This window comes from Zalophus californianus, chromosome 1 (assembly GCF_009762305.2).
Source record: "Zalophus californianus isolate mZalCal1 chromosome 1, mZalCal1.pri.v2, whole genome shotgun sequence".
In the NCBI taxonomy this organism is placed as follows: Eukaryota; Metazoa; Chordata; class Mammalia; order Carnivora; family Otariidae; genus Zalophus; species Zalophus californianus.
Window position 1 is genome coordinate 215,524,915 of NC_045595.1, and position 23,979 is coordinate 215,548,893.

General features: G+C 56.3%; 1 protein-coding gene across 2 annotated transcripts; it reads right to left on the minus strand.

Moving 5' to 3' along the window:
* LSS (lanosterol synthase) lies at nt 1–23,838 on the minus strand. 2 transcript variants are annotated; one of them, XM_027584739.2, is made up of 22 exons: nt 23,734–23,838; nt 23,370–23,538; nt 22,857–22,995; nt 20,251–20,359; nt 19,209–19,330; nt 18,849–18,945; nt 16,901–17,036; nt 16,490–16,598; nt 15,788–15,906; nt 14,452–14,549; nt 13,875–13,902; nt 12,371–12,427; nt 11,631–11,702; nt 11,247–11,297; nt 10,549–10,698; nt 9,813–9,909; nt 8,857–8,962; nt 4,902–4,967; nt 4,307–4,387; nt 3,547–3,717; nt 2,496–2,574; nt 1–1,973 (listed from the first exon to the last, which is right to left on the minus strand). In XM_027584739.2, the coding sequence occupies exons 1-22, from the start codon at nt 23,745–23,747 to the stop codon at nt 1,842–1,844; spliced, it is 2,202 nt and encodes a 733-aa protein (XP_027440540.1). In that variant the 5' UTR covers nt 23,748–23,838; the 3' UTR covers nt 1–1,841. The 2 variants fall into 2 exon arrangements, with proteins under 2 accessions (XP_027440540.1, XP_027440541.1); XM_027584740.1 differs by lacking the exons at nt 1–1,973; nt 2,496–2,574 and adding an exon at nt 8,312–8,448 and having other exon boundaries at nt 3,581–3,717.
* Nucleotides 23,839–23,979: the final 141 nt, after the last annotated feature.

Below are 23,979 nucleotides of genomic sequence, written 5' to 3' on the forward strand. Positions count from 1 at the left end.
TAAGGGAATCACATGTCTGTTTATTAAGGTAGCTGGCCACAGAACTGACAACATTTTCAGTAGAAAAGCAGATTTTCATTTCTTATGTTCTGTCCAATGATCCGGCCATGGCTGCGAGTCCCCCAGGGGCAGTGGCCACTTCGAGGAGCAGACCGTGGTAAATCACCACCTGGGTTCCTACTGCCCCAGTGAGTGGAGAACATGGGCCAAGAAAAGAAGTGCAAGAGCAAACCCAGTAGATTTCAAAGAGATCTGAACAGTTCCTTCAGCCAAAACAAACACTCATTTAAACTGTCTGGAAAAAAGTGCTGACACTCAACAGACATCCACTGAACACCCACTACGTGCCACACAGCACAGCAGCCAGTGCAGCTGGCAGGCCATCTATGTGCACACACAACCAGGCCTGCAGGGCTCAGAGCAGAAGCACCACCTTGGGGCAAGAGGAGGTCAGTGGAGGAATGGCTTAGACCAAGGCCCAAAGCAGGCGAGTCCCAGGCAGAGTCAGGGACAGCACTCAAGGCCACGAGAGCTGCAGGGTCAAGGCCACATGGTGCAAAGTCTTGGTGAGGGTCCTTCAGGGAGCTGGGCAGTGAATGGCAGGAGCAGGGGAGCACTCAGACATCTGGCTGTCTGATGGAGGATGGTCAGCCAAGGAAGCACAGCCAGGGGATGCTGCCAGTCCAGGAGGTGGTACAGAGGAACAGCAGGTAGACGGGGCACTGGGGTGGGCAAGCAGGCCGGGGCCCTAGGGGCAACACCAGGCCTGGCTTTTATTCTCATCAAAGCTCCTGGTGACTTCTCACAGCCACACTCCTGGGGAAGCCCTGAGCATGTGAGCCACTTGTTCTCCAAGGTCAAAGGCAAGTCCAGAACCCAGGTTTTTTTCAGCCTGAGCCCCAAATCCATGCACATCAAACCAAACAGATATAGAGCCAGAAGGGAATTAAAAAGTTTAGCACCGAAGAGGCATTGCCTTGGAAATGTGGCTGTCACTTCGGCTCAGAGCACATACCAGGACGTCAGGCTGTCCAGCCAGCTGCACGGACTGCTCTGCTGCCCTCAGCACACGGCAGTGCCCCACAGTGCTAACCGCCAAACCACTCATGAGCCCTTATCCCTCACCATGCTTGGCCTCCCGCCTGTGCCTCTGTCAGCACCAGACACTAGAGGCTATCAACTCAGGAGAGAAGGACGCTGGCGCCCACAACTAGCGGGACCGTAATGCAGCATGGGTGGGCCTGAGGTGTAGGACAGGGCTGGCGGCCACGTCTGGCTCCCCTTTGAGCAGGCACAGACACTTGGCAAGTCTGGTCCCCATTCCTTCCTGAGCCCTGGGTGGCTGGGTGAACAGGGAAGACCAGCCTCCCTCTGGGCTGTTCGGAAAAGCTGTCACATCCCTCAGCCCCACAGACAGAAGACACAGGGACAAGCCCAGCCAAGCTGGCTTCTGGGCAGCACCTGGCAGGAGACAGACGAGGCACGGTTCCCCTCTTCCAAGATCTCAGATATTGGTCAAGAAAGCACCCCCAGCCCCATAGCGAGGATGTGCGCCATGCCCAGGTACTGCAGAACACGCCACGCCTCCTCCAGGGTCATGGTTCAGCTTGTTCCTTTCCTCACCTGAGCGCCACAAGCTCTTCTAAGAACTAAACCTATCCTGAAAATCAAGTATCTAAAGCTACCAGCCCCAGCCCTGCCCCAAGCCTGGCCCCGCCATGCAGAAGTGGGTGGTGACGGGCACTGGGCCCCTGGGCAGGGCTCCTGCAGCTCACCCGGGCTGCTCCAACCGGAACTTGCCTGACACCTGCGCCCACCACCCACCCACCTGCCAGGCGCCCTCAAGGGTGGCCGGCAAGAGCACTCTCTGGGTATAGGCGGGAGAAGCGGCCAAGGGCCCAGATGGGGAAGACGTTCCTGTAGCTCGTATAGTTGATGGCACAGGACTTGTTGAAGACGCCAGCAATGTTTTCCTGAAAGAACACAGGGAAATAAACACAAAGGCTCCACCATGTGGCTAAGGGACTCCCTGAATGGAAACCCCAGCCAGACAGTTGGGCAGCTCCTGGACAGTCCTGCTGCTGCCACCCTAGCTCTGGACCCCTGCGCTGCAGCAAAGCCTCCAGCCTGAGTCACCAGCTCCTCCAAGGGAGGGGGTCAGCCTTATGTGACCCTGTGACCCCATGTCTGCAGGACAGGTGAAGGCTGGCTTTTGCACTCCCTGCTGAGTCAGAGCCATCAGGCAGAGCCTGAGGGTGCCCAGAACCCCCACCCCCGCACCCAGCACCAGACCTGCCTGAGCCAGGGCTTCATCTGCAAACACAGACCTGCTTCCAACACACACTCTCACTGGTGGTGTTTATGAATCTCAAATCCCCAAAGCTCACATGCATGCCACCAGGGGTCTGGGGGCAGCACAGGTGTGTGAAAATGATCATGCAAATCAAGGTCAGTGTTGGCTGGAGCCTTGGGCTCCTCAAACCTCCTTGGCATACCTGGGGCCAGTCGCCATTGGGGAGCTGTTTCCGAAGTAGACACCTGACTCCTCTCTCCAGGGCCTCTACGCAGGGATGCCTAGGGAAAGAGGAAGCACTGAACACATCGGCCACCACTCTCTGGAGGAGAGCGCCTCTGGCTACAACCCAAGCTCCATCCTCACCCTCACGCAGCCAGGCATGCACAGATGTGAAATCCGGTGTGATGACCGGACCTGCCTTGCATGACACGCCCACTAGGGGAGCTGGCAAGGCAGGCCACTACTGCACATTTTCTACCCCAAATCCCAGACACCCAGATTCCTGAGAAACGCAGAACGCAGCACGTGGGGAGGTGAGCAAGCCGGGTGGGCAGCCCCCCAAACGTGGCTGGATGAGGGCTCTGCCCGCTCCAGACCTGCCCCAATGGCCCCGGCCACCAGGTGCTGCTCTTCTGCTCACGCCAGGACAGGAGGAGGGGAATCCTCATGCCCACCACCCAGGCCCACTGGCCTTCAGGATCCTCTAAGGGCCACGGAAGTCACGTGTGCTAACCCTCACTCATCATGGCAAGGGCTAACACACCAGACGGACTGCGGGGTCAGGAGCGGTGGGGGGCACGCTGCCTTAGGGGTCCCCCACAGACTCGGCTGCTCCTGTTCACACTGGTGTAGCCTAACCTCGGGGGGTTTTACAAAGATTCCCCAAACAACTCCGAAGCCAACAGGGCAGCACAGACCGGGATACTGTGTGCGTCTGCGTGTACCCGTACACACGTGTGGAGGCAGGAGGGCCCAAAGAGAGCGGCTGCAGGGACCTGCCTCACCGCACCCTGTGGATACGGGCCTCTTCTCTCCCTTGCTGACACTTTGGATGGTCTTCTTCTCAAAGGCAGTCTCTCTGCAGGAAGCCCGCGTTTGGAAAGACCTATGCCTGTGCCCTGCACACTTCACCTCCTCCCATCCCTGCTCAGAGTTCAGCTGCCCACACCCCACCCGAACTGCCTGCTCGAGGCTCAGTGTCCTTCCTCTTCTCAACCCCACTACTCGGGGATGGGTCCCACAGCCCCCACCTGACAGCCATCAGCCCCATCAGGGCCCAGCACGTGTTGTGGATCTGGGACGTGGCACTCTGCACGTAACGCCGCTGCTCACAGGACTCGAACTCCTCCCCCCAGCCTCCATCCTCCATCTGCCTGGACAGCAGGAAGTCACAGGCCTGGGAGACCGCCACACACACAGCCCTGCAGAGACCAGTAAGACGGGAGACACTACCACTCCAGGGAGGCCCCAGGACAGATCACCCACTGGCCAGGCCTCCCTGGGGGTATGGGGAGGAGTAGAGCGGGTGGATAGGGCAGCCTGCACTCCAGGCCCACCCACCATGTGATGTGAAGGGCACAGGGACACCTTCCTCCCAGATAGTGAAAAGCTCCGTGGCTGCAGATACCGCGCTGGCATGACCACCCCCCACCCGAAATACCCAGCACAAAGCAGAGCTGGGTGAGGTGGCTGGGGACAGCTCAGACCTGAGGCCACCTCCCTTCTCTCAACCCAGCCCAGAGGGGGTCCCACTGGGGGTGGTGGCCAGGTGAGCCCAGAGTGTTCCTTCATACACAGGCTACTAGCCGGAAGCTTCCCAGAGCAGTGAGGCAAGGTCTCAGCCCAATGTCTTTACTAGGCCACTGTCAGCTCATGAGCCAGGAACCTCACTGATTAGAAAAATACAGAATACGCCCCAAATCCAACATCAAAGGAAAAGACACCCCACCCCCAGCAGAGCATCCTGCTGAGAAGAGCCCCACCCCACCAGGGGCAGATGCCCTTACTCACCCACTGCGGTAAGTCTGCCCCATGCAGGCGAAAGCTTCTAGCCCAAACCAGGTGCCATAGGTGAAGCAAACCCCCCAGGAGCTGGAGGAAGACAAAGGAGGACCTCAGCCTTTCAGTGTCTTCAGAAGGGTGTGGAAAACAACAGGAATTCTGCCAGACTTGTGAGAACTGGATCCATCATGGGGTCTGGGAAGCTGGAGTTATTTTCAAGAAAACCATCCACATGGCCTTCGGCAAGCCACCAACTTGTTCCTCAGGATTTAAGGCTAAGCAAAACAGACCTACCCGGCCTGGCCCTCACAGGATATAAGCCCTGATCCACACCCAGAGGAGGGAGTAATCACAGACACGGACCAGGCCCCAGGCCACTGAGCCCTTCCCACCCACACACTCAGTCAAACTGCTTCAGCAACAACTTGAGCAAGCACCACCGGGATGAGGCCAGGTGCTCAGACCCAAACAAGGTCCACCAGAACTCTGTTGCTGGCTGCTTCACTCCCAGAGACTTCTGGTGTAGCACAAGGACACAAGTGAGCACACTGAGAGCACAGCCCTCCCAACCCCAGGCACGTCCGCACACCAGGAGCTCACTTACCCTTCCCAGGAGCCATCAGCCCGCTGCTTCTGCTGACAGAACTCCAGGCCCTGCTTGAGCGTCTCCCTGGAACACAGGACGATGCTAACAAACTCTGCGGGGAAACAGCAATCCACCTACCCCGATTCCTCCCATCCTACGGTCCCAGACGAACGAGCATGGTCTCCCATAAAAAATAGGTAAAAAGAAGCCAACGGTCGAGAGAAGAAACACAAAGGTCAGAGAGAAAGGGATGAGAGGACACGGGAGGGAGAAGCAAAGTCATGGTGAGAAGAAAGCAGTGCAGGAGGAAAGTGGAAGTCAGCGACACACCCACCCTAGAAGCAGCTACAGACAGAACTGTTCCACCGCAATCATGTCAGCGACACAAGCTTGAGGAAATACACAAAAAGAAATTTAAAAAATTTTAAAAAGAAAGCAAAAATCAGAGAGAAGAGAGATCCATCCTAAGTCTAACTGGTTCCCTGAAAAGGCTGGAGTGAAGGTATGAAGACAGCCTCCGAGGTGATCCCCAAGAGCCTCACGTGCAGATACCCGCCCCCATGACAGCCCTCCCCTTGGGACTTGTTTCCAAATAACAGACTGCAGCCAAGTTGATGGGACATCAAGTTTTATTGATTCATTTGAGAGCAAGAGAGAGAGTGCACCAGCAGAGGGCAGAAGCAGAGGGAGAAGCAGGCTTCCCACCGAGCAGGGGACCCGATATGGGGCTGGATCCCAGGACCCTGGGATCGTGACCTGAGCCGAAGGCAGACGCTTAACCACCTGAGCCACCCAGGCACCCCAAGGAATGCTTTTTTACTATTTAGAGTATTTTTATAGCTTTCCTGTAAGTTTGAAATTAAGGAAGAATTTCAAGTCAAGCAGAGTACCTGGCTACCTTAAACTTTATCTCTAAAACACCCAAATAAATTTAACAATTTAGTATCACAAATTAAAACATCTATTTAAAGATTAAACGCTTCTGTTCAAACTGTCTAGAGATGGTACTAACACTCATCCTGTGCTTCCCACACTGTTGCCCCCCACCTTGGGCGGGGCGGTCCGGGCCAATGGGTGACGTGACTGGGACCAGGGCCACACCATCTGGAAAGGGCAAGGGCAGTGGGTCTCCCCACACAGGCTATCCCCAAAATCATTGTGGCTCCAGGGAAAAATAATGGTCCCAGATAAGATCTAATAAGACAACACTCATTAAGGTTAAAATAAGGAAAAGCAGGAAATGAAAATTTAGAAATAACCAAGAGGCCACTGAAACAACAAAATACCTGCAACCATTGTGACTCCTGCAGGAGGAGAATGCGACCTGACAGAGGACAGTGTCCCCTCCGCTCAGACACCTTGGCAGCACAGACTGAGCCAGCTCCATAGGACCCACGGCAATGTGGGATCAAGCAGTCCTAATAGATTCCTCCCTGCGGCCAAGAGCAACTTGCTTCTGCATTCTCCAAGTATCCTCCAAGAAGCACACTTTATTAAGCTTCCTAAAATGATGACCTATTAAGGGAAAAGGTCAACTGCATGACAGTCACTGCGGACAAGCTGTGCCCAGAGGAAGGGACCACAGCTTATGCTGCAAGGCAGCATAGGGCATGTGGACCCCCAGGCCCTTGTGAGTGAAGCGGGACAAAACACAGTGCCCCCAAGTGGCTGCACCACCTGCCCGAACAGAAGGAAACCAGCAAAACACAACCACAGAATCCTCCGGTTGTTTGGAAGTAAAGCCACATACTCCTAAATAACTCCTGGCCAGAGAAGAACTCACAGCAGAAACAGAAAGTAATTTTAACTGAATGATACACCGAGACTTAACGTAGACTTAAGTGCACATTTAAAAAGAAAGCCTGAAAATCATTTAAGTTCTAATTAGAAAAAGAAATAAAGTAGATATAATAAAGAGCAAAAATTGATAAAATCAAAACAAACACATCAAAAAAAAATAAACAAACGTATGCCATGATAGAATCAAAGACTGAAGATGGTTTCTTTGAAAAGCCTGGTAAGACCAACAAGCTGCTGAGGTGCCGGGGTGGCTCAGTCGGTGAAGGGTCTGCCTTCGTTCGGCTCAGGTCATGATCCCAGGGTCCTGGGATCGAGCCCCACATCGGGCTCCCTGCTCATCAGGGAGTCTGCTTCTCCCTCTGCCCCTCCCCCCTGCTCATGCGCGTGCTCATGCTCATGCTCTCTCAAATAAATAAAATAAATAATCTTAAGAAAGGAAAGGAAAGAAAGACTGACAAGAGGCCCAGGCCGCCAACGTCAGGAAGGAAATGAGGACTCAGTGGGGATGGAGCTGCTCTTCAAGACACTGCAGGCTAGCTCTGTGCAGATCCACATAAAATGGAGCTAATATGGGACAATCCCCAAAACTGATACAAACACGAAGAAAAGGAAATCTATACAGTCCTAGAACAAGTAAAACTGAACCTGTAATTAAAAATTTAACACCTTCCCTCAAAGGAAACCCCAGGCCCAAATGGAGCCTCCAAACACTTGAGGCAGAAATAGTGCAAATTCTCACAAACTCTTCTAGAGAATCTAAAAAGAAAATATACTTCCCAGCTCCTCCGAGTCCTGCATCACTTTCACAGGAGAGCCTGAGCTTGAAAAGGACACTGTAAGGGAAAACTACTCTATAACCACAGTTGTAAATATCCTTTAAAAAGTACTTTTCAAACTGAATCCAGCAATATCTAAAAAGGAAAGCACACCATGACCAAGCTGAGTCTATACCAGCTTTACTGTGAAGCGTGAAACGAGATCACACTGGGGTGAAGGGGAACCTACAGGGGTACACAAGTGTACCCCATAACACAGCGAGTCCACTTCTAAGCACATGTCCTCAAGAAATGGGTACCCTGGGCCCCAAAAGCACAGTGTGTTCACAGCAGGATGATTCAGAGGGACCAACTGAAAGACCCCTGAGGATCCAAGACAAACCAATGGATAAATAAAGTATGCCATCTGCACTCCACAGACATGCTGACAGCAAAGGAGAGGGTGGGCTTGCTGCTCCGAGACCACCTGGCTGGGCCTCACGAGCACCAAGTGAATGGAGAAAGCCAGACCCACGAGTCCCGCCGTGGGATCCCCCAAGTGTAGGATCACAGCCGCCTGAGGAGAACCAGAGGGGAGCTTCTGGTAACATCTATGTGCCTGCTGTGGTCACACGGGTGTGTCCACTTCGTAGTAATTCATCAGGCACCACACATAAGATCTGTGCATCTCTCTCTACGCGTGCCAGATGTCACCAGGACAGGCTTATTTAAAAACCACCGTTTATGTGGACACAGGTGCAGTCGGGGATACAGATCTTTTTTACCAATATTAAGATGTGAAAAATAACTGATTTCTGTGTTACAGCTGTGATACTCTGAGCCCCTAGTACACATATTTGATATAGAACTGACCTAGGAACAACATGGACTTGAACTTCGAAGGTCCACTGATGAGCATATTTTTCCCGATAAATATGGTACAGTACTGTAAGTGTACTTTCTCTTCCTTATCATTTTCTTTAATGTTTCCTTTCCTCCACCTTACTTTACTGTAAGAATACAATATATGAAAAATACAACATACAAATATGTGTTCATCAACTGCATATGTTATTGGAAAGACTTGCAGTCAACAGTAGGCTATTAGTAGTTAGGATTTCAGGGAATCAAAAGTTATGCACAGATTTTCAACTGTGTAGGGGTTTGGCATCCCTAACCCCTGAGTTGTTCAAGGGTCTACTGTACTTTGAGGCATACAACTGGATTCAGCAACACTGGAAATCCCTTCCATTATTAAATGAGTTTTATTCCAGAGTCCCCTCCCTGCGGTGAGCCACCCACCCAAGCAACCACATGCTCTCCCTGTCCAGCGTGGCAGCGTCCCAGCTCTTGGCTCCTGAACGGGTAAGCACCCGTGGCTCAGTGACCAAACATCCCTGTGCCAAGGCCACCCTTACCTGATCTCCCTGGCCCTGTGGTCTGGGAAACACTCATGGAAAAGCTTCAGTGCCTGCATCACAGCCGAGGTGCACTCCACATATGTGTAGTCAATCATGATGTCCCCTGAGAGAGGGAAGGAAGGATCAATGCATATATGAGTTTCATCTTGTCACCCAATTTGGCAACTCACGCCAAACCATGAAGAATGAGAGCGCCATAACATGCAGAGCCTACACGGGACAGCAAGAGCCTGATCATCCTCCAGAGGAAACAAGGAAAGAGTTCCCAGTGACTGGTCCAGGAGACATGGCCACCAGGTGGGAGGGTGGCCGGCACCTACACAGTGACCTGGAGACCCATATCTGGCTGTAGGACATTTGGGCCAGTGGGAGAGTGAAGGAGAGGTACAGGGCAGAGCCACACCCCAGCCCAACTAGACCACATTTAACAGTTACAGAAGTCAGACAGAGACCGGGAAACAGGGGTCCAGGGGCATGCGAGGGCAGCACTCAGGGAAAGAAGCCGCCCTGGCAGACTAGAACGACCGGACACAGCAGGGAGGACACAGGGTCAGTGGGTCCCCACCGACACCTCCCTGCAATGTGCCTGGGCTCCGTGAAGAGCACCCAGCACACAGGATGGTCTCCACAGAGGACGGAGCACACAGCAAGAGCCAGCCCAGGCTCAAGCCAGAGAGCCAGGTGTGAATCCCACCGACTCCTCCACCAACCTCTGAGAAACAAAACCACAGCCCTTCCATCCACACCCACAGGCGCTATGACCACCTTCAGAGGTAAGAAGCACAGAATACTCCAAGGCTTAGGGGTGCTCCTTAAAGGGTCCACAATCATTTGCAGCACCTTTGCTGGCACTGCTCCTGGCCTGGGGAAACAACTCAGGGCTCTGGTTGGCAAATCCATCTCACAGCAGGGGTCCCTGGGTTTGTGTACCACCTGGCTGGCCAACCACTCACCGAAGACCTCCGAGGGGTTCAGCAGCTCCAGCAAGTGCCCCCCACGCTTAGTCTCATAGGTGGCAAACCCGCCATCAGAATTTCTCATGTTCAGCAACTAAAACCAGAGAGAGGATATCCTGAGAGTTCACCCATGCACTTGAGCATGAGGGGGAAGCCCACAAGCTGTAGTGGACCTTTCTAGAAACACCCAAGGCTAAGACCCATGGGGCAGGGATAGGGAACAGGGAGCCAGTTCTCACATTAAACCGAGACCCTCAGCGCCTAGAGCAGTGGGCAACAACTTTATCAAGCAGGTGCTCCACAAGTGACCATCTGGGACCCTGGCATGCACTTGCCTATCCATTTATAAATCACATGTATACTGCCAAGCTATATGATCTCCGTTGTAAAATATGCACAGAAACTGGGTGTCCTGAAAGGATTCTGTACAAACACAAACAGAAGTTCTTGTTTTCTCTTCAGATACCCAGTGGAGAATGCCAGCCCTCCCTGGCGAGTAGCCAGATCCACGAGCCTCTAGCACAGGACTCTTGGCTTTCCCCAAACACAGATGCCACCAGAGGATAAGCCCCTCTGGGCTTGCAGTCTGACCCTGGGGGTTTGCAGAGACCAAAGCCGTGGGAAGCGCAGCTCACATGCGGTGCTAAGCGGACCTGAGGGTGTGTTGTGGGGAAGTCCGGGGTTCCGTCGTGCACAGTGCCCCGTGACCAGAGCCCCCTGCCCAGAACCTCACCACAGCAACAGCATCATAGAGCCGCTCTCGCGTGACGTGCTTGGTGACAAAGGGACACTTTTCCTGCAGGAGAAGGATGGACTTCAAGGCCTCAGCTGTGCAGTCGGCAACAATCCAGCCACAGTCCAGTGTGCTAAAGGGAAAGCCACCCTGCAAAGCGTGGGGCCTGTCATGGCCAGTGTGGAGGGCTGAGCCCACACCCTGGTCGTCAGGACCTCCCAAGGTGAGAGCACCCTTCCTCACCAGTGCAGAGGCCTGGCCACCATAAAGGCGCGGCTGCAGTTCCACACCACACGCACGTGGACGGGCCTCCCGACCCGCTGTGAGAAGGCGCACACACACAGTCCCACACACCCAGAGGAGCTGCCCTACACCCTCTGCAGCATCCCCGTCACCCTAACCCACGTTCCGACGAAACACGGTCTCTGCACGTACTGCCGTCTAAAAGCACCTCTGACACACCGGTGTGTGTGTGTGTATAGTACCTGACGTGGCAGCATGAGGAAGCCCCATATGGCTCAGTCACCTCACATATACATTTCCCCAGCCAGGAAAACCTCGGATGCATTACTGGAACACCACGCTGTGTGTCTATCAGAGCAGGAAGCCCCAGGAAGCCAAGGGAAGAGCCAACTTAAAGGGCAAAGCATAGCCAACCAGGGCACAGGACTCAGGGCAAACAGGGTTGGCTGTGGTACCTTGCTCATCTGGCGGTAGTACTTCTGGTAGTCAGGGGGGCTGTCTGGGACCTGGGCAGCATCCAAGAGGCACATGTGGAAGCAGAGGAGGTCCCACGTCACCGCCAGTTGCAGACACCGGGGCCAGCAGGGTCTGGTGCAGAATATGCAGGGACCCGCAGCCGCTGCCCTACGGCCCTCTCAACCATCGGAACCAAAGGCACCCTTCAAGGCATCACCCCTGTGGCCTATGGCCCACAACCCCCATCCACTGCTGGAGAAACATGACCAGGCACTATCCTAAGGTGGAGAGGGCAGGCAGGGGTGCCAAGGCAGAGGTGAGGAGGTGCACCCCTGCCTGTGGGAAGCCCCAGCAGCCCCAGGCACAGGCAGATTTTGCCTCACCTGTGAGATCCGGAGAAACTCATGTGCCTCCTGCAGGGAAGATGAAAACTCAGGCCTGTGTTGTGCCCCTGCCTGGAAGAGACAACAGAGGCTGAGCCGCTCACTGGCACAAGCCTGCACAGGTGAACTGGTTCCCAAACAATCCTGGTGATGTCTTGCCACCACTGGGAAACAGGAGCAAACCCACCCAAGTCTCAGGCTCTTCCGTTTCTGCTGACAAGTCAGAAAGATGTGATGGAGAAATGAAGGAGACAGAAAAGAGAGTCCACACCACACCCAGCCCAGCCCGGCCCGTGTCCAGAGGACCCCCAGCCCCATCGAAGGCAGACCCCCATGTGGCCCAGACCCCTTCTCAAGGCTCTCCAGAATGTCACCACCCTGAATCCCACCAGCACAAAAACACCTTCTGGTTTCTCTCCAGCATGTGCTCAGAGGTATCCATGATGAGCAGTCTGAGTGTTATGAAAAGCCTAGAGCCCACTCCCCCTGCTAGAAGCTTCCTGCCCTCTCTCCACAGGAACAGATCTTACAAGGCTCCCTGCTCCTGAAGCCTCCCAGCTGGCCCACTACCCAAAGCTGCTGGGCAAGACCACTGACTCAGTGGGACCATCACCAGAGGCCTTGGAGCCCAGGTGAGCCAAGAGTCAGGGTCTGCAACTGCCATGTCCACACTGGAAGCAGCAGTGGACACGCGGGAAGGTCAACTAGAGGCTGAAGAACAAGGAGGCAGAGCCACGTACCTCTAGCAGAGCCTGGATGGCAAATGAGGTGTCCCACACCTGCGAGCCGTTGGTGCCCTGCACGCAAGCACGAGCCGTTAGAGGAGCGCAGCTCCCCCGACCCACCCACCATCACCCAGGATCTGACAGGCACCTGGGGAGCCGAGGAGGAATCTGGGGGCTCCCAACAGCTCCTGCAAAGAGGTGGGAGCCCAGCCAACTCCCGACCCCAGGCCCCATGCTCTGTGCACCCCGCAAAGCCCATGAGGGCCGGAGAGGGGCTGTTCCTGCAGGCAGGTGAGGGTTGGGCAGTCCCAACCGCCTTCACCAGGCCACTGGCCAGGACAGAACCCTCTCGGGGCACTTCCAGGATCTGGACGACCACTGCCTGTGATGCTCTTGCCTTTGACCAGAAACACCCCCTCATATCTGAGTATGCCTGGAGGTGGTGGCACCTGATTGAGGCCTCAAAAGAGCTGGGAAGGCCCCCTTCAAATCCCACCCTAGGAGCCTAGTTCACCAGTCAACACTCTGGTCCCACGAGAATGCCAGTGGCCAAATCACACTGAAACAGAGACAGGGACACTCAGATAATAGGGCTGGCAACAGCAGGGCCCGACTGACAGCCCTGAGGGGGCATCAGAAACCGTGGCCCCGCAGGACAATACGTAGGAAGGACACCTGTCACCAAGAAAGCCTTCTGGCCAAAAGAACCCAGTTCAGGATCAAGCCTCAGAGTCTAACCTCCAACTGCAGGAAATAGAGGGCACAGAGGAAACAACCAGGCAGATCCAGAAGGTGGGTGCTCTAAGGAACCAACCGCCCAGGAAGAAGGGCGCCCAGACCACCGGACAAAAGTGGCTTCGAGGACCAGCCAGCTGGCTCAAACCCTGATGCCAACAAATGTGCCCCAAACCAAACGAGGGGCTGTCATCAACCCTGCAAGGCACTGAGAGCAGCACAGCCCTTCTGTAAGAATAAATCAGCTAGGGCACTGAAGGGTTCCGAAGACATGAACAGCCCACGTGGGGCTTGACAACCTCCTCCTCCTCTTGGCATGTGGGAGTCAGGGAGCCGGGGGTAAGGCAAGGACGCTGAGGTGAACTCTGCGCTAGACGGTGCTGGGTCCATGTGTGCCCGTCCTAAAGGGCCAGTGGCCCATATGATCCAAGAACACTGCTGGAGGCTCCACGTTTCCACACTGAGCCAAATGGTGACCCAAACCTCGCACTCTGGCATCTCGTAAAATCCCATTAGCACTGCACTTCTCACTCAAGTCAGACTTGCCTTACTCAGCGCTAAGTCAAAAGCCCACACAGGATCACACTGCTGCTGAAAGGGAAATGACCCTGGGGCCTGTCGGCATCCCTGCCACTGGCTGTCCCCTCAGACGCAGGACTGGGGATACTTGCAGCCACTCAGCACACACTGCCAGAACTCACTGTGAGGAGTAGTTATCTTAACAAACCCAAAGAGCAGGAATGGTTGATAAGGAAGCAAGTGGCCGTGGCCTTGTAGCCTTTACCTGCATTTTCATGCCATCGAGGCCCAGCCTGTGAGGACGAGAAAAGCCCAGGTCAGGGAGTAGAGGGCAAAGAGCTGAAGTCAGGTGGCCACCCAGAGCCCGGCTCACCCCACTTATGGCAGCAGGCCCACATGACCACCAGAGGGAAGAGGGCCCCCTGGAATGCAGGACTCCCCACCATGGGACACCATGGGACACACCCACCCACCACGGTCGCACTGCAATCCGTGACTGATCAGTTGTCCTGGTCAGTGAGGCCTTCCCTGACGTTCACCAGAACCTGCCCCATCTGCCCACAGGCTTCCAAGTTCTACCTTCCAAAACCACCAGAAGTGCCCACTACATGGCAGATCTTTCAACTCAAAGATAACCCTCACCATCTTCCACAAACTTTGAAATTTCTCGTTCCAGGCATTACTCCAGACCCCAAAGCACCCTTGCCAGGACACTGAGATACAGGATCCTGTCACCTGCCACTGTGCCCAGGGAGGTCCCCACGCATGTCTGCCCTTGGCTCTCAGTCACACGTAACAGGAACCTAGTGGCAGTGACCAGCCAGGCCCTTCCCACTACTCACCAGAGGTAATCAGGAATCCTAGAGATGTGCTCCTGGAAGGCGGAGGAGGCTGGCCCATCCACGTACCAGCGCACAAGCATGTTGATGGTTTTCGAGATCTGTGGGAAACATGGCCCTATCAGGACCCTGCTCCAGACCCACAGCAGCTCCCGAGCACAAGGACTACACACTGGGCCCCCAGCACAACCTCACTTTGGGCCAGACAAGGCCTTCCACCCTAAGCGGAGCCCTCGTGGCACACCAGGCCCTGAGAGCCAGAGACCAAGCCAGAGTTGCACCCCCAGAAAGGGAGGCAGGAAAGGCCTGAGGCATGTGCACAGAGAGAAGGCAGGGCATCCCGTGAGAGACAACGCGAGCCGAGCCAGCTGGCGAGCAAGCACAGCCACCATGGGGCCCCTGGTGGGCCTGTGGGGTGTGCCGCGTCCTACGTGCCTCAGATAACTGACAGAGAACGGCATGGCCTGAGGAGCACGGGACAGACAGAGACAAGACCTGTGGAGCAGGGACCACTTTAGAATGTTCTAAAGACCCAAACCTCACACTCTGGCATCTCGTAAGATCCCGTTAGCACTGCACTTCTCACTCGAGTCAGACATGCCTTACTCAGCGCTAAGTCAAAAGCCCACACAGGATCACACCGCTGCTGAAAGGGCAATGACTCACGGCTCCAAGCCCCACAGAACACTGGCGAGTAGGTTCGGGAGTGGAGCTGTGTGATATGGCACCAACTGGACTGACCCAGAAAGGCTGCCATCATGGCCCGCCAGGGGCCCAAAACAACACTGTCTTCTGTAGCTGTCACCCCACAGCTGTGAGGCGGCCCCAACCCTGCGCTGCCTGGGATACACCTGCCTCTACAAGTGTGTCCACGCCAGGCCTCTGCCAGGCCCCAGAGCCTCACGATGCAAAGCCAGGTCGGGAGCCCAGAGGCTCACAGGTGAGAGCTCTGAGTCACCAGGCTCAGCAGGAACCCAGGGCTGGAGCCCAAGCACCCCAGCACTCTGAACCCCACAAGGCAAGGGCAGACAGCGAGTTCTGTGGGGAGATGGTCAACAGAGGAAAAGCATTCCTCCCAACTGGCCAGAAAGATCCCGAGAGGTGGCCCAGGGAGCAGCATCCCAAGCACACCAGGCGGTGGGGAGGAGAGGGAGTGCTAGGTACAGGAGGAACACAGGGGACAGAAGGGGGCTCCTGTCTGCCAGGCTCTGGTGGGAGACCTCACCTCCAGGAAGACCCCCACGCTCAGCTCCAGAGACTGGCCTCGAGAGGGCCTCCCGCCCTAGCTTCTTACCCTACACGGGGTGGGGTACAGACACAGGGCAGTGGGAGCACGGACCGGGCCAATGCTGATGCATCTGGAGAAGCGGTCATCTGCCACGATGTGCTCGTACAGCTTCTGGATGGCCCGCCGCCGTAGGCTGGCGCTGTGGTGGCGCTCATACAGGTTGAGTAGTGCTGCAGGGGTGAAGTCATCAGCGCAGGACAGCAGCTGGGCCTTTCCCTACCCTGTCTTCCCCACCGACTCTCCCTGACATCCTAGCGTGCTGCCCTGCCCTGCCCCTAGCGCCTTGTCTCCTGAATGGAAATCCAGCCAAGATGCATCTCAGTGTTGACTGAGGCAGGGTCCCAGCTCCCACCCTGGGGCCCAGCACAGCAGACATGAACAAGGGGATGCGTGAGTGAGGGAACATGACCATTCCACACACTGCACCCCATGCTGTCCCCCAAGCCACCAGGCTTCCTGCAGGGAGATGGGCCTGCACCAGGCCCCACGGAGGCCTGCAACTTCTCCCCTAAGAGAAGGAACGAGCGTGCCCTCCAGGCCTGCAGCTCCCAAACCTCCTGTCCAGGAGCCCCAGCCCCAGGCTTGCTCCAGGGGCAAAGACAGCAGACCCACTGGACACGAAGCACACATGGCTGCCCCCCCAGTCACCAGAGGGCCCAAATGACAGGCGGTGAGAAAGGGGAGGAGATTCAGCATCACTTGATGTGCCAGCCAAGTCCTGGGAGGCCCGCCAGCCCGTCAGCAAGCACCCACCGTACACCACACGGAGCAGCCAACTGTGCGGTGTGTACAGCTCATCGGGGGCCACGCTGCTCCTGTGTGCCGGCCACTCGATGCTGGCGTAGTCCTCCACGTACAGCTCCTGGGGGCAGCAGCACCTCAGCACCCTCCTCACCCGCTGCCTTCCCAAGCACACACCCTAATGAACATCCTGCACCCCGAGCCTCCTCTCAGGACCTGCTTCCCCATGTGGACTCTGCTTCCAGGGCCCTGAGCCCGTCCCACCGCAAAAGCCCCTCTAGGCAGTCACTTAGGATCCGGGAAGGTGGAGGCTCCGCCCTCACGACTTGGAACTCAGCTCTGCACAATCCCAGGCAAGCAGGCACGCGCAGTCAGACCCGAGGGTGACCCCCAGCCTGGGGGTCCCTGCCCAGAAGTCCTTACCTGGCGGAGGCTCTGGACCAGCGGGTCCTCCTTAGCGCTCAGCCGGGTGGCATAGCAGTAGCTCATGGGCAGGTAGACCTGTCGGCAGTGGCACCAGAGCGTGGAGGGATGTGCGGGGACCCAGTCAGGAAACAGCCTGTGGAACGGCACGTCAGCGGAAGGGCCCGGCCCCCTCCAGCACCACCCGCGCAGCCCCAGCCCAAGTTGGCATGGCCACCAGCACATTGCAGCCACGCTCCTGTGGGGTGCCGACGGGCACAGTCTTCACGAGTGATAACCACTCCTGGTTCAGCTGCAACACATCTAAAGCCAGGAAACTTGACTTCTAAACTTTTAGGACTGTCTGTGGGTTTCTTAGCTGGGACAAAGGTACCACAGTAATGTAAAATGTTAATAATGGAGAAAGAGGGTAAAGGGTCTATGGGAGCAATCTGGACTATCTTTGCAAATTTTCTGGAAATTGAAAACTATTCCAAAATAAAAAGTTGATCTAAAACGCTTCAGAACTGGCACATCTCAAGGACTGAGGCTTTGAGGGTTATCTCCGCCAACACGTTTTTGCCCAGACATTTAGCCTGACCTTAGCATACACAGCTCCACCAGCTTCCCGGGTGGGTGGGTACCTGGGGTTATTTTCCCACTTTCCCTTCAAGCCTCCTGTCCTCATGTGTGAGGGGCACGGGCAGGCCAGTCATGAGCCGGGCAGGTACCCACCACTCCCACCAACTCTGGCCTCAGGCCACTTCCCTCACTCTCCAGGGCTCCCCCACTCACTTTAAAGGGCGTATTTTACAGCTTCTCTGCAGCTGCAGTGGCTCAGGATCTCTGGTCCCCTACCCTGCACACTTTCACCCTCTAACCCTTACACTGGGCAGGCCCACGGTGCCCCCGGCAGACCCACACACTCCCCTGGCGCCCACTCAGTGTCTTCCTCTGCCCACTCCTTACACTGGGCAGGTCCACGGTGCCCCCAGCAAGCTGCCAGTGAGGAGCGCAGGGATGGTCCCAGAACACCCCCCTGCCTCCTCCCAAGCAGCCCTCCCACTACTTCACCTCACCACCCTCTGCCCCCGTCACCACCCCTCAAGGCTGCAGAGGTTGGTCCCTCAACCCTGGCGTCAGAACCCTTCATCTAATATGACCTCCACCGAGGTCGTCTAACACAACAGCCCCCCAACCTCCCTGACAGCTCCCTGGAGGGCCACGACATTGCTGACAGGGCTCCAGGGAGCCAGCAGGGGCTCTACCCAAGCCTGACCAGGGGTCTCACCTCCTGAAGGTGACACTGGGGGACTTACATGCATATGAATGTTTTCTGGGGAAATGCCCAAAGTGTTAAGACACTAGTTAGAAGTATCACACAATAAGGAATTAGTGTTGATTCTGCTGAGTATTTAAACAGCATTGTGATTCTATTAACAAGGAAATTCTTCTCTTTTAAAGATACACACCGTAGTGCCCACAGCTGACGTATGATGTCTGGGATTAACTTTCTCATTCACCAGCAGAAAGATAAAGGAACAGAGAAAAGCACAGCCCACCCCAGTGCTGAGGCTGGCAAGAGTTGCACGGCCTACTGCCTTCTTGTTTCTACTTCCACAGAGGCTCCAAACATCCATAATGACAAGACACATCACAGCCTTCTGCAACAATGCCAGAGCTTCACACTGCCCACACCAGCGGTTCTCCCAGCCTGGTGGGGCCCCACTCACCTGCCACATGGCCCAAGCCCACAGTGCCTCCCTTCCTCCTACCCAACTGGGGTCTGCAGGACCTTCCACTGGTCTGCAGAACTCAGCCAAGCAGGGCCTCCACCAGAAGCCTAATGCAGCCTCACACCACAGAATGGACTGCCCACTCATCTGTGCAAGTGACCCAGGGCCCGTCACCCGACTCAGGAAGGCACTGGCAACCCAGCCACGAATCGACCGCAGAAGGGCAAGCATACCACATCTCCGGGAACAGAGTGTTGAGGCCTTCCCAGCTGTAAACGTTCAGGACAGCCAACCAGAACTTCCCCCAGGAAGGGATGACCACAGCACCACCTACAGAAAAGAAAAGTCCCATATCATCTGTCTTACTGTGAAAATTAGCTCCTCAGGAATCATATGTGCCTCTTCTTGCATGAACTGAAGACAGTGCTAAGGATCCTCCAACCCCAGGTGAGAAGTAGGCTCCAGAGCCTAACAGCACAGCTGCTGGGTGGAACCAGCAGCTTCCCCAGAATAAGTGAGTCCAGCCCCAAGAGAGACATTCACAGCCTCTACCTGCAGGAAGGAGCACCCAGGACATGCTGTGCAAGGAGTACCTTTCTTGTGAAGAATGTTCCGGGCTCGGACCAAGTCAGGATCGTCAGGCCCGACACCCAGAATTCTCAGAGACACATAGTTGAGTGCAGTCCCAAACACCGTGGACTTGTCCTCCACATGCCTTGGGGAGTAGGAGATAGGATAAAAGAATGCCATATTTCGTTACTTCTAAGAAATTAAGCAAGATTTTCAGCGAAATTTCCTGAGAAAAATAAAAAATGCTAAAATATCTTTCACTGACATAACATGACAACATAAGAAACACCCAGAACTGCCATTCTCCAATAAGAATCCATGTACCTCCCGTAACTGATCAGTTCCAAAACTGCCTGTGCAGGACCTGCCTGCCTCCTCTTACTTCCCACACCTGAATCAACATCAGTCCCAGGCTGTGACCCAACTCAGGCTCCTTCATCACGACAGCACACAGAACAAGCTCTAGAGGTGACAAGTTGAGGCCCACAGCCCCCGTGTCAAGGGGCTAACAGAGGCTGGGATGTCCTCCAAGAATTCTGATGGAGAACCCCTCTGGTGTGGATTTAGCTCGCCAGGAGGAACCCCAGCCCTGGGTGTAGAATAAGAGGTACCAGAGCCCATGACCAGGGTGGGCAGGCAGTTGACCCCCCTGAGGGAAGGCCCTGCTCCCAGAGTGAGCTTATGTGTCAGAAAGGCACACTGAGAATTGGGGAGGGGCACCGGGCCCCCCGGGCTCCACCTGCTGCCATCCCAGAGTCAAGAACTTCCTCCTGCCTTAGTGATAACAGCCAGATGGCTCTCTGTGGGGTGTGAGTCATAAAGCCCAGTTACAACACAAGCTGTAAAACCGAGGCCCAGAGTATGCGGCCACCTATCCTGAGAACCCTAGGACACCAGGGTCCAGCTGGCACACAGGACCCAGCCAGGCCCCCTCCTACCACGTTCTCCTCCCACCCACCCCAGGCCCATAGTAGCTCCAGTCACCCTACTCTTGACAGGCGTATCCCCTACACAAGAACATGTGTGCACAAGCATACACATATGTGCAGTAACAAAACAACTCACAGGCCCCAGCCACCATCCGGGAGCTGCACTGACCGCAGGTACCGCACCATCTCTTCTCTGTATCCCGCTGGCAAAGGGATCTGGGCCACATAGCACGTGATCAGGAGGCCTATGTGGCAGAAAAGATGTTCCTCACTGGGAGCAGGCACTCAGCACAGCTAAGCCCAGGTCCCTTTCCTCCCACCCTACAGGGAGCTGACCCAGTGGTCTCGTTTTCACGGAAACGAGCCTGAGAAGGCTATTCCTCCCAGCCTCGTCAGGGACTTTGGGAGTGAGGCCCCACGGAACAGCAACAACATGGGGTGTGCAAAGCCCTCCCAGCCACTCTAGGCTCCCACAGTACTGTCCACACCTGCTGGAGAAGAAACACCAAATGGCTCGCCCCTGGATAGGATAAGATTTATGGCTTATGTTTTTCTGTTTTATAGGTTTTTTTCCTAGCAAATATCACTTTGCAAATGGGGGAGATGGCCAACAGCCAATAAATATTATCCACAAGGGCGCCTGGGTGGCTCAGTTGGTTAAGCGACTGCCTTCGGCTCAGGTCATGATCCTGGAGTCCCTGGATCGAGTCCCGCATCGGGCTCCCTGCTCAGCAGGGAGTCTGCTTCTCCCTCTGACCCTCCCCCCATCTCATGTGCTTTCCCTCTCATTCTCTCTGTCTCTCAAATAAATAAATAAAATCTTTAAAAAAAAATATATTATCCACAAAAAAGAAACTTCCCAGCCTAGCCCTCCTGGATATGTTGCTCACAGGCCATCCTCAACCCCAACCCCCTCCTCCCCCAGCCACATGCCTGTGGTGCCCTGCAAGGGAGGTGAGGGGTGTGTGTGTCTTGGTGTAGGCCCCAGCCAAGCGCACCAGGGATACATGCCTGACTCTGGCTCAGAGGCATCAGAAACCCTGGAAGACACACTCACACAGAGACACACCCTGGAAGAAGGGCAGCTAGGTTTGGAGATGCTGCAGAGGTTCACAGAAAAAAATCATCCCAAATCAAGCCCATCTCTTTTCATTATAGTCATGATGCCGTCAAGACAAAGAAACACACATGGGCAAGAAACAGAGCCAGCATCTTCCCATTTTAGAGGCAAGAAAACTGAGGCACAGACCCCAGGTAGTGGGGCAGGGGATGGAGCCCAGGGGTTTGAACAACAGAGTCAGGGCTCACCACAGTGATGCATATATGTGCACATATGACCAAATCCGATTCCCCACATCACATATGAGGCAGCCAAGGCACAGTGAGCTCCTACCACCTTGCCCGGGGTCAGAGCAGGCCAATGCCATGTCACTGCCTTCCCATAAAGACCCACGGGAATAGTCAATGCCACATGAACCACATTCAATGGGGAACTGTCTATACAGAATCATGGCCCCCACGAGCATTTTCCAAATTAAAGCAGGAAAAGGAAGGACCGGTCAAAGTTCAGCCAGCCGTGGAAAAACCCTGTACAGTACCTCTGAACAGACCAGTGTCAACCTGAGGAAGACGGTCTATCCAGAGTTCAAAGTGGGGAAGGAAAAGCCCGAGCCTGCAGCCTGCACTGGGGAGGAAGCCCAGCAGGGGGCGTCCAGAGCTGCCGTAGCAAGCACGGAACGCTGCAGCTGTCCCCGGTGCTGGGCATGTAAGACTTAGCCTGATTCTCATCAGCCCCGTGTCACCAGTGAGGTGCTGGAGACACAGGGAAGTCCTGTCACCTTGCCCAGAGCAGGCAAATGCAGTGTCACTGCCTCCCTATGAAGATCTCTGGCGATAGCCTCAATAGGCTCCAGGTGCGGCCAAAGGGAAGCAAGAGCCCCTTAAGGACAGGCCCATAGGTCCCTGAACAAGAAGATACAATGCTGTACAGCCCAGGGGAGACAAAAGCATGACGGATTCCCAAAGCTCCTCCCACTAAGAGAAAAGAGTCCTTCTACATAAATTCATAGAAAGGAATGTCTCACCTTACACAGCTGAGTATTTAGTGAAACATTCTCAGAACACGGTGGTTTTAGGTAGCCAAACCAGTTCAGTACCCAGGAGGCCCAAATGCAATCCTGCTAGGACTCACCAACTGAACCTGCAGGTTCCCTGCCAGAGCTCCCTCAGCCACCCCTTCAAGGTAAATTCATACATGCAAGCTGCCCAAAGAAGACTTAAAGATGCCACCCGCCGGGGCGCCTGGCTGGCTCAGTCAGTTGGTAGAGCATACAACTCTGGTCTTGGGGCTGTGGGTCTGAGCCCCACACTGGTCGTAGAGATTACTTAAGAATAAAATCTTAAAAAAAAAAAAGATCCCACCCATCACCTGCCCCTCTCTGACATCTTTACAGAGGCTGGGCGCTGCAGCTGGCGTGACTCTGCCTCTCTGTACTGGCACTCAAGAGCCACCCCTCCCCTGCGCCCACGAGGGCACCGCTTGCTTCCCTTTTGAGGACACTGCGCCAGCAGCGCCTTCACTCCCGTCCCCCGGCACCAGCACCGGGACCACACAGGCACGGGGCAACCCCCCAGAGACCTCCCACAAGTAAGCTCCCGGGTTTGCAGCTGCGTGTTCGCACCGCATCGTCCACCGCGGGCCTGACCTGGGCCTGACCCAGGGCGGCCGCAGCGGCCACCTACCCGGCAGGAGGAAGAGCGGGCCGCCGTAATCGCCCGCCCAGTGCCCATCCTCGGCCTGCAGCCCCGCGTAAAACACCATCCCGTTGAGAGCCCCTCGACGGGCCGTGTCGGCTTCGGGCAGGTCCCTGAAGTAACTCCCCTGCCGAGGAGAAGAGAGACGGGAGCTGGGGGCCTGGGGCCGGGCCGGACGCCCCCCTCACTGGCAGCCCGGGCCAAGGCCGAGTCCGAGCTACCTCGAGGTTCACCCGCTGCGCTCGCAAGTCTACGAGCACCGCTGCGCAGAGAAAGGCAAGGCTCCCCGCCGCCTACTCGCAGCCCCACAGCTTCGCCCGGAGCCCGCGCGCGGGGTGGGGCCCCGCGCGAACCCCCCAGGGGACGCCCTGGGCCGAGACTTCACCGTGGAGGCCGCAGCGGGTCCCTGGGCGCATACCCCTGAGCGAGTCCTCGGCCGACCCGACCCAAGCGCCCTCCCGCCGCCGGCACCCGCGGGCCGCGCCCCCGCGCCGCACTCACGGGGTCCAGGCCCAGGGCGTGCGCCTCCAGCGCCGTCTGCCCGCGGCCCGGGCCCTCCTCCCCCGCCGAGTACGTCCACGTCTGCCTGCCGCGCTCGCTGCGCAGGCGCCAGCGGCTGAGGTCGGTGGCGGGCTCCGTCTTGTAGGGGCCGCCTCGGCGACGCAGGCACCTGGGGGCGAGGGCGCTCGGCTGAGCCGCCGGCCCACCCGTCCCCGCGGCCGCCGCGCTCCCTTCCCACGGCCCACGGGCAGGCGCCACTGCACGCCCCTCCCAGAGGAAGAGCTCCGCGCGCCCGTTCCCGCCACCCCCGCGGCGCCTCCGACGTGCCCGGCCTTCTCGGGGGTCCCGGGACGCGGGGACTCACGTGCCCTCCGTCATGACCGCTGCCGCGCCGCACGCGCCGCACGCCGCCCGCGCCCCGGGTCAGGCCTCTGGCCCCACACCGCGGTCCCCGCCAGCTCGCCTCGGCAGACCCCGCGGGGTGCGGTGGGCCGATGCTTCTGCAGCCAATCAGAGCGCCGCGAAGGCGGGCCCAGGGCGCGCTCGGCCGCCTCAGTGGTCGAGAGCCGGACGACCCAGCGCCAGGAGGGCGTGGCGTGGGCGGGGCCTG